This window comes from Vanellus vanellus, assembly GCF_965231255.1.
Source record: "Vanellus vanellus genome assembly, chromosome: 7".
NCBI classification, from domain to species: Eukaryota; Metazoa; Chordata; class Aves; order Charadriiformes; family Charadriidae; genus Vanellus; species Vanellus vanellus.
Genome location: NC_138912.1, coordinates 8,382,301 through 8,392,540, shown reverse-complemented (window position 1 = coordinate 8,392,540; position 10,240 = coordinate 8,382,301). Strand labels below are relative to the sequence as shown.

General features: G+C 43.0%; 1 protein-coding gene across 1 annotated transcript; it reads left to right on the top strand.

Moving 5' to 3' along the window:
• Nucleotides 1–241: 241 nt before the first annotated feature.
• Nucleotides 242–5,788, top strand: KCNK18 (potassium two pore domain channel subfamily K member 18; the record flags this gene model as incomplete). The annotated part of the gene is made up of 4 exons (XM_082486397.1): nt 242–269; nt 381–458; nt 1,512–1,658; nt 4,977–5,788. The coding sequence occupies 4 exons, from the start codon at nt 242–244 to the stop codon at nt 5,786–5,788; spliced, it is 1,065 nt and encodes a 354-aa protein (XP_082342523.1).
• Between the last annotated feature and the right edge of the window lie 4,452 nt (nt 5,789–10,240).

Genomic DNA, 10,240 nt, shown 5'->3' with positions numbered 1-10,240 from the left:
GCGTATTGTCAACTGAGAAATACTACAAGGCTTGATTAGTTGTGCTCCTTTTCCATTGGGACCGTAGTGCAATCTTCACTTATAAAGACATGTGATCTGAAAGCCTGAGGCAGAACTATCCTTGTTTTCACGGGAGAAGCTTTTCTAGGATGCAAAAGCTTTTACATCCTCATCCTTGTTTCTAAAAGCTGTGTCTTCTCTACAAAATTTGAAAAAAAAAAAAAAAAAAAGTGAGCTTAGGATGGCATCAACATCACAGTCTCTGCGAGGTAAAAGGGCATGTAAAAAAATATTTTGGGCAGTGTTTCCTCATGCCTGCTTCATTCTGTCTCTTGTGATCTATGCTTTTCTTGGGGCTCTCATGTTTTCCCACATTGAAGGTAACCGGAAGGTCAATTTAAGTGAAGAATATAGAAAATTTCTGCAGAATCTGTGGTACATCTCCAGAAATTTATCAGGTATGTACTGGAATTTCAAAATTACTTAATTGTTTAGGGGAGTTCCTCGTTCTCTTGCTTTTTGAATGAGATTTTTGGCTTTTGAAGACATTCTTCAAAACATTGACAGCTGAACCTGCAAACAGGATTTTCCCTCTGCTTAGCTAATGACTGCTGTCCTTTGCTTTGTCTTCCTTAGCTGTGATTTTGACTGCAAGCTTCCCTGGTCCCTCTGTTCCTGCCTGAACAGTGCCTGCGCTCTCCCTTTTGCCCAAGTTGCCTAAGGTCCTTAAAGAGCAGCTGAGAGAGATTCCCACGGTATTTCCCTCTGATTGCTGAGGACTGAATCCTCTGTTCCCAGCTCTGAGCCTCCCTTCCAGCCCTCTGGCGATGGGATGCTCGGATGGAGGCAGGTGCGGTGCTGCGCCCCGGACCCGGTGGTGCTGATGGGGGCTGTGGAGAGGGGAGGAGAAGGCATAGAAATTCCCCCCAGATCTGTATCAGGGCTCGTGCATGGGCTTGGACTTTCACTCAGGTAGCTGTGCTGACACGATGATGTGTTTGGGACAAGCATCCCTGTAGATAACGTCCTCTCAAGCAGGGCTGAGCCGCGGGGAGGAGGAATGAGGGGTGCAGACTCTGGGATTCACAGTGGGGTGCTGGGAAGTGCCACCAAGCTGTACATTTCACTCACGTGCTGACGACCCCACGTTTCTAGTGTCTTCGGGTCAAAAGAGGACTGATCTCCTGGGGACTCCAAAATGAAACAGGACGTTCAGGCTGGAAGCTGAACAGTCAGTCTTCCTGCCCTGCTTCTTTATGCTTATTTTTGTGTCATATTTTGACTTTGTCGGAGCATAGCTTGTTTATTTCTTCCTTGTTTCTTTATTCACTAAAGCCACTGGACCCACCTGATTTTTTCGGGGGTGGGAAGGGTGAAGTGAGTATTTTTATCTTCTAAAAGAGTACGAGCAAATCCTCGGCTGGAGTAAACATCACTGGAATAACAGGCTGGCTGCTGCCCGAGTGGTAGTCTACAAACACTCACCATATTCCCTGTTGTTACTATAACAGATAACATGACAGAAAATGAGGAGGTATTTAAGGAAAAAATCCATGCACTGCTCAACACAGCTGAACGAGACTGGTTTGTCAATCCAAAAGATATATGGACTTTCTTCGGGTCTCTCTTTTTCTGCTGTACAGTATTCACAACTGTGGGTAAGTTCAGAGGTAAAGTAATCCCCTGCAGAATTAATTGTTATTGCTGCTTTCTCTGATGTATTTCTTCCAGGGAATTAAAAAAAAACAACCAAACTCACCCAAACCCCAAATTCCCTGGATTTTTTCTCCAGAGTATTGATGATGAGTCTGCAAGGGGTTCTGCAAATATGGATTGCAGAGATGTAGCTGAGTCACAGAAGCAAGTCAGAATTCAGTAGCTGGTAATGGTTCACGCTAATGAGCTGTATCATTACAAGCATCCTATAACATGTACTCATATATGACATGTACGCAAAACTTATTAAAGTAAAAAAGAAAGCTCCATTTTTTCAGTCAAACCTTATCCTTCCCACTGTCGTGTTATGTTGGGTAATATTTTCTTCACTGGAAGAGGTAATTCATTATCCATATATTGTTTTTCAATTGATTCCCTGTTACTGATGTCTAACTCAACTTTGCAAATCTATGGCTCTATAATTAACCATGCTGGTGGTGTTCACACTTCTCTGGGTTAACAGCACACAGCGATGTTTAAGTCACACTTCTGAAATCTTTCATTCTGACTTCATATTTCAAAGGAGGACCTAGATCAAATAGAAACATCTGCTCTGGTTTTGGCTCCCTCTGCATTGCTAAATACAACTCCTCACGCTCATTCCCAAAGCTGCTTTTATCCCTTTGCTAAACTTTCTCAAATGCCAACAAGTACAGACATTGACTATCTAAATTTGTCAGAATCAAAGCTGGATGGGAAATAGTCCCACAGCATTGTATCAAATTGCAAAGACATTTCTCCACTGCATTAGGATATACTAAAGATCCCAGCATGGATATGCATCTTAATGCAAAAGAAAAGACGAACCTTAAAAAAGAGCTTATCCCATACAAGGAATAACGTGTGAGTTAATATACTAACTTGGAGCACGTAGGAGACCCCCGTGTGCTGTCTAAGTCACAGCAGAGGCTTGAACCTCAGACTCTGAATCTCAGGTGACTGTTCAAACTCAGCTTCTTGCGGCCACTGAGTTTGAATACAGTTGTCTGGGTCATCAGAGACACAAACTGGAGATGCAGACCTGAATCCTCACCCCAGTGAGTATTTCCTAGTACAAGCACAACAGCTAGGAACACTTGAAAGAGGATGTTTTATTAGCAAGCTTTGACTTCAGCAAACTGGTGAAAAACCATACTGTTGAAAACTTCTTGCCTGAGTATACTTACCCATCTCCATTGACATGGGACTTTACAAATGTCCCCTTACCTACTGACCCAACATGTTTATTTCTAAACTGACGTTATTTTTGGCTTTCAGAGTGCTGAGCATTAACACAGCTTCCTCAGGTTTGGAGCTGAGTTTTAGGACCGGTAGGAAGCCTGGAATATTTGTTGCTATTAGCAAAAAATGAGGTGGCTATTTCCATTGTGGTGGGTTTGGTATTTGCAGTATTAGGGATTGATAAATCACTTCAGGTGAGAGCCAGCTTAGCTACCTGTAATTATCTGGGAGAAGCTGGGCATCTAGTCTGAAGATCGGTGGTCTGAACTGCCATCTCTTCACAGAGGTTGCCCAGTGCCTCTCAGTTGGGCGAAATATCTGGATAGTTAAATTTAAGCTCAAGATAAGTTATAACTCTTGAAACTGCACAAGGTATTTTTAATGCATGGAAATCGAGAGAAAAAAAATCATAGAATCATAAAATGGTTTAGGTTGGAAAGGACCTTGAAGATCATTGGGTTCCAACCCCCCTGCCATAGGCAGGGAAAAAAAATAAAGGAAATCACTCTATACAGTAACTACAATAATTAATCTTCCCCACTTGCTTCAGCAGTAACATTCCCAGTTAGCCAGTGGGGAACAGAGTGACAGGGAATAAATAGTTTGTCAGCGCCTCCCAGGAAAGGAAGGACCAAGGTTGAATTCAGACCAAAGGCTATGGCAGCCATTAGTGAAAACAAACACGAATGGCCAAAGAAAATGAAGGAAACCATACCTCAGCACATAAGCTAATAATCTTACTGGCTAAGTGCCTGGCCTGAAGGGTGATCTAGAAAAGAACAGTGGTTTTGAAGGGAGAGAAGAAATACTGTATATCTTTTTGGAAGATGAGAAGAAAAACGGTTGTTAAAATTTAATACAATTAAAAAAACGCTGAAATTTTCTCCCACTCTAATGGAAAAGCACTAACACACAATTTAAGTTTCATATTCTATATTTTAGAGGAAGCAAATATAAATAACCAAATTGAATTTAGGGAAAGAGCCTATCTTCTGCTACCATTTTATGTATCATAAAAGCTGTGCATCTGGTAGTATTTCCCTATTTGTTGTAATTGATATTTGTAAGCTTTAGTACTCTATAGCAAACATGCATTTCCTCATGTGATAGACATACGCTTCCTCACTTCATCCTTTGTGTTTATGGAGAGACTGAAAGCCATGAAGTCAGTACAAACACAATGTCAATACAACATATGGCATTAGAGCCAGATCTGATGAACTAGGGACAACTTCAAATTCTGTTATTAGCTTACCATTCGTCACAAGTAGTTTTGGGAAAGAAATGAAGCTTGAGGTATGGGTCTCATTGTCCCAGTCTGATTCATAGTGCTGTCCCGTTTTCAAACTTCAGACCATCATCCAGATCTGAATCTTCCCAGAGCTCAGGGAGCTCCGTTCCCAGAAATCACTCACTCACTCTGCAGGATCCTGGAGGCTGGCCAGGAGATGATCCCCCAGCTCCTCATGCACACTCCATTAGCTTCCCCCGGCATCAGCTGTTGTCTCTCTGAGCCCAGCCCTCAGCTCCACTTCCCTGCAGAGGGACCCATGGGCCCAAGCCCTCTCTTGCTGTCTTGCCTTCTGGATCCTTCTTAACCCAGTTGCCCAGGTCAGGAAATCTTCCTGATCAAGTCCTTCAGCAGGACATAGGCAGCACAGCTGGTTTTGGACTGGCTCAAATCTTTTGGTCGTCCTCCTCCCTAAATGACCTCTTGTCGTCAGGCAGTTAGGTCAAACAGCCAATAAGGAGCAGATGAGGTAGAACGAGTTAATTCAGCAGAACTGGTAAACGGCAAAGTTCCACGTGCTTGAGGAAGTGGGGTATCTGCATGAGTAACCAGCATTTGAGACTCAGAAATTTGAACAGCTTCAAAGCAAAGCCAAAAGAACAGTATGCTCTGGGCTAAAAAATGACTTTTAAAATTGACAGCAGTAAAAAGCTCAGAGGGTGTGAATACCTCGTAAATCACAATGTTCTCTCTCTCTCTCTCTCTGCCTTTCCTTTCCCTTCTCTTCCTCTTTTTGTTTTTGTTCAAGGTTATGGTAATACCTATCCTGTGACACGGATTGGAAAATATCTCTGTATGTTGTATGCTTTATTTGGCATCCCTCTGATGTTCTTGGTCCTGACAGACATGGGAGACATCCTTGCGACTGTCTTATCCAAGTCTTACAATGAATTCAGAAAACTACAGTCAAAAATTCTGGCCTCTAAACTCTGTTCTGGATCCACGTGTAATGAAGGGGATGAACTGAAATCCAGAGCACAGTCTAAAGTAGTCATCAATGAGCCCTTGACTATTATGGAAGTGCTGAAAAGTCAGGCAGGTGTTAAGAGGAAGCCAATCAAATATCGCAACGCTGAAATTTTTGAAATGTTAATTGCCAGAGAAAATGAACATACAAAACCAGCAAGAAATAAAAGCATTGAGAGATGGAGCTCGTGTCCCGAACTAGCCAGGGGAAAGACGATGTCTAGGGTAATTGAGAATTTTGACAAAATCGGGAAACAGTTAGAAAAATTCGATGTGCCCATTGTATTAATGGTGCTAGTTATCTTTGTGTACATCTCCTGTGCAGCTGCTATTCTTCCAAACTGGGAAACCAGGTTGGATTTTCAGGAAGCCTTCTATTTCTGCTTTATCACCTTGACAACCATTGGGTTTGGAGATACACAGCTGGAACATCCCAAGTTTTTCTTGTTTTTTTCCCTCTATATTATTATTGGCATGGAAATTGTCTTCATTGCTTTTAAGCTGGGCCAAGACCGCTTAATTGGTTTGTATAAAAAGGTGATTTCATTTTGTGGGGAGAAAAAGATGCCATTGAAAAAGGTATATCCAAAATAAGAGCAGTGATTTCTCCTTCACTTGCAAGCACTGGCCACTGCAATGAGACGAAACTGTTCCTGTGCATTTCTTCTCCCTGCCTTGGGCTGGCAGGAGGCATATTTTATTCTAAATTCCTGTGAGAATCTGCTGTAAAATGGCTGAATATCTCAGGAGACACTCACTGTAGGCGTCCCCAGGGAGTACTTTCCAACAGGGTCCCATCTCCTAAATAATAAAAGAAGATGACGCACGATGAAAATGCAGAAGGCTCTCCTTGCCAGCGCTCCCTCGGCATCTTTTGCAAAGCTCTGACCTTCAGCAGCCTTTCTGTCCTCTCTCCCACAGCAAACCAATATAGGATCTTTTTTTCAGCACTTGTCCAAGTGAGGGCCAGACCACTGTCTCGTCCTGCCACCGTGCCAGCAGCCAGGGACGGCTCGGTTGGGGCTGCTGGTACTGATCTGTGACAGCATGCTGCTGTAACACGATTTACCAGCAGAAAGAGTTGGGGAGTAGAAGTATGAACCCAGCTGCTCTTCCATCACGGCTATGTGTATTGCAAACATCGCAATTTTGTGCAGGCCAGAGGCATTTTAAAATTAAAGAAAGGACATTGAGTTTTCACCTCTTTCTCTGTCCCCTGTCCAGAAATCACTCAGAAAATTGTTTATCTGTTCAAGGCTGAAACCACTCCTTTTCCACCATCATTTATTGTACCTGTACTCCACCCAGAGTCAATATGTGTCTCATGGCGTCCAGCTATAGAAGTGCTTATGGCAAGTTCTGCTCTCGAGAAGGCCACCTGGGGGAAGTCACCTGAAGGTGACTACAACTGTGGAATGAAGCTCCATCTCTTTGCTGTGAAAGAAGCATGATGCTCTGGGACACCGATCCCAGAAGTCCTAATCCAGGTTTTGCTCTGCACAGGCTGCTTGGCTTCTGGGAGCTCCTTGACTCACTCATAGAAGGAAAAGCCTACCTGTTTCACTAGGATGTGGTGAGGATCCTGTAGTTATATACTTGTGGAGCACATTAATATCCGAATAATGCTGGTTTTGCAAGACTTTGCTTATATTATGTGTAATCTGAATCAAGAGATCAATGGTAGATATTTTTTTTCTTTCAAAAAAAAAAACACTCTATAAAAGAAACCACTGACTTTAATTAGCTGCCTCTTAACTTGTAAATTATATGCACGCCCGCTGAATGTGAATGACATCTCTAGATATTAAAGCATGCTTTATTATGACAGAATGTCCATTACTCTCCATAGCAAATTTGCCATTTGAAGCTGAGATTCTCAGAATATTCACATGGCATCTTACCTCTGTTACACCCCATGTACATGGCAATGTGTATTGAGTCGTTATTATTAATTTGTTGTGATTAAGCACTGATTATATGCAAAATACATAATGAACAGTGGTATATAGAAAAGTGCTTTATAAGAATAACAATAAAGAATACAGCAGCTGGAAAGAACTCCGGTTAACTTTTCCATGTTTGCCATGACTTCACGTACAAAGTCCCTCCTTTCAGACTGCTATCATATTACTTTATTTTATGCCTTTGGATTAAAATCAGTGTAGAACTTTGGACCCAGGCCAAAGTTTTCGGAAATCAATGGAAGGACTCCGATGATTTAATGGGCTTTGGATCAGAGAACTGCACTTCCTGCTCCTCAGGGTTTTTCCTTGTGATATGCCTAACACTGCCAGCATTAGTAAGAACTGGTTGTTATATCATTTGACTTGTGCCTCTCATATCAGTGAGAGCTCATTTACAGAGAGGGATTCATCCTGGATTCATCCCCTATAGATTTCTCATCGACATGATACCTTGATACCTTCACATTTACTTTACGGACTTAGGGAATTTTGGCTGCACTTGCAATAGCGATTTTGCACCAAATCGCTCTAGTTATGGCCAAGGGATGGCAGAAAACAGCTTTCCTTCGTATAAAACCTGTCAGTTATGGGATATAAAAATATATTTTGTAGAAGGAGAGAGAACAAATCACATCACCATGACCCTCTATAAAATGGCAGCGCACCTGTCTCTTGAATACAATGCGCAGCTCTGGTCCTTCACCTCCCAAAGGATATAGTAAAATTGGAAAAAGTTTATAGGCCAGGGAAAAGGATGAACAAAGATAGGGAACAACTTCCATATGAGACACATAGAGTAGCTCTCTAGTCTGGAAAGAGGTGAGAGACTACAGGAGAGATGTGCAACATTACAAGGGCACGGAGGAGGGAAATAGGGAATGATGGAATGATTGTTAAATGTCTTTTTGTTATGAGAGCTAGGGCTGCCAAATGAAACTCGCATGTGGCAGGTTTAAGAAAAGAAACAGAAAGAAGAGAAAATGGTACTTTACGCAACATATAATTAAGCCGTAGATACTCCTTGGCACGAGAGGATGTGGCCATTAAAAGTTCACATTAGATCAATGGGAGATGGGGCAAAATCCTGAAAGGAAAACTTGAAAAGCGATTAAATACAAAGATAGCACTTCTGGTTCAATAATCGCTGAGTCCCAAATTGGCAGATGAGGAGGAAACATCTCTACAGGCTTGCCTGTCCTTGTGTTCTTCCTTTGCAACCCCCTCCCTCTCAGGGACAGAATATCAGTCTGCACGGTCTTGTTCTGACCTGATTTCGGTGCCTGTAATGCGTTGAAACAGATTGCTTTGTAGCTAACAAAATATTCAGTAAATCTAATTTCTGAAGAGATGTTTAGTTTCACATTTGTGTGAGAGGTAAACAAACCGGTTCCCAAGATTTCCTGAACAAGCACACTCTGATTCTGCAAAACTTATCACAAAACCTGTGATTTAGGCACCACCGCCAGCCCGCGGCAAACGTAACATGGTCGTTTGCTTTGTGTCGGGGACCTGAAGGAGGGTGGAGAGCCGGACACGCACCTAGATGTCAGGGATAAAAAAGTATTTATGTCTTCTATTCAGGTGCACTGAGAGATTGCTCCCACCCAAGCAGGAATATCTGGCGCTAATTTTCTCGCTACCGAGGTTGGAAGCCGGTTTCCCAGATGCAGCAGGGAATTGCGCTGACAGTGGTAGCAGCAGTTCAGTCCGTGTAGCAGGATCTGAATGTAGCTCAGTAAATACAGCGACAGAGTTAATGAAAATGAAGCAAAGTAGTGTGTAGTGGCCCATTTAGTGAGCCTCATGCATAAATATTTATGAGTTGACTGCTCTTATCGTGGTCTAAATCCTAGAAGAATTCACAGTCTCTGCCCCCAGAAGTTTTTATTCAGCAAACTTGACATGGAAATCAGCTTTTTTTTGCATCAAAGCAGTAGAAAATACTGCTTTTCATAACTTTTTTCCATCACGTGCTGCATGAGATGGTGGATTAGCCGTGAAGGGCTTCATGGAAGAACTTTTCTATCAGAAAAGACGTGACTGATGGGGAAAGAGTTGCTTGATGTGTAACCCACAAAGGATATGAGTTATTACAGACCCAGCTGGAGAGCTTTACAGATCAAATGCGCTTGGCGCTGAAGGATGCTGGATCAATCATTCCTGATTGGGCCAAGATGGCAGCTGTCACGAGCACTTAGGAGCGGAGAGGAGGGTATTCCTGGTGTGGGAATGACAGAGGGAGGGATAGTAGGAATGAGTGGAAGGGGTGGAAAATAACCTTTGGACAGAAGGGTTAGAGGGAGAAAATGACAGCAACGGCAGAGGAAGAAGCGTTTTATTTATAGACATAAATATGGTGAAGAGACGCTTGAGAGACTGAAAATGTGGTGAGGGTGGTCCCTCTGGCCTGGGGAAGGTTTGTGCAGCCAGCCCATAGTCAGGGAGCCCTCCTTAGATCAGCATGGTGGTCGTGGTTGTTGGGCTCCAGCACAGCTCTCACCATCAGCAGCCACGGGGAGGGCAGAAAAGTCTGTGCAAGAAAACCTCCCGAGAGATAAAACAGTGGCAGAAAGAAGTTACAGGGACTGGACTGAAAAGCCACTAGTGAAACCATCAGAAATATTCCTCTTATTCTCCGCTTTGTCATTTAAAGAATGACAAGTCATTCAGAAGCATCTTTTACATGAGCAGTACGTCTGAGGACTCAGGAAATTCTTAATGGGATGTAGGACTTGTCATCTGTGTGCCAGTAGTTCAGATGTAGTCCAGATTTTAGTGGGCTCAACGTTAATAACATGTGATGATAGCCCTTTGATGGCCTTTATGCTTTTCCAACTCGTTCCAGGTGGAGATGCACCCACATCACAAAAACACTCTCACATAATGGATGCTAATAGCACGCGTGGTGGCAGGCTCAGCAGAGGCAAAGGCTGAGACTCCAGCTGAGAGGAGTCCCTGCAGTCCCCTTTGCTGCCAGGTTCCCGGCACACCTTGTGATCCTAATTTCCAGACCGCAGGGGGCATCAAATGTAGCATGTGCGGCTGTTGCATGCAATATGAGTGTTCTGTGAACACTCAATGA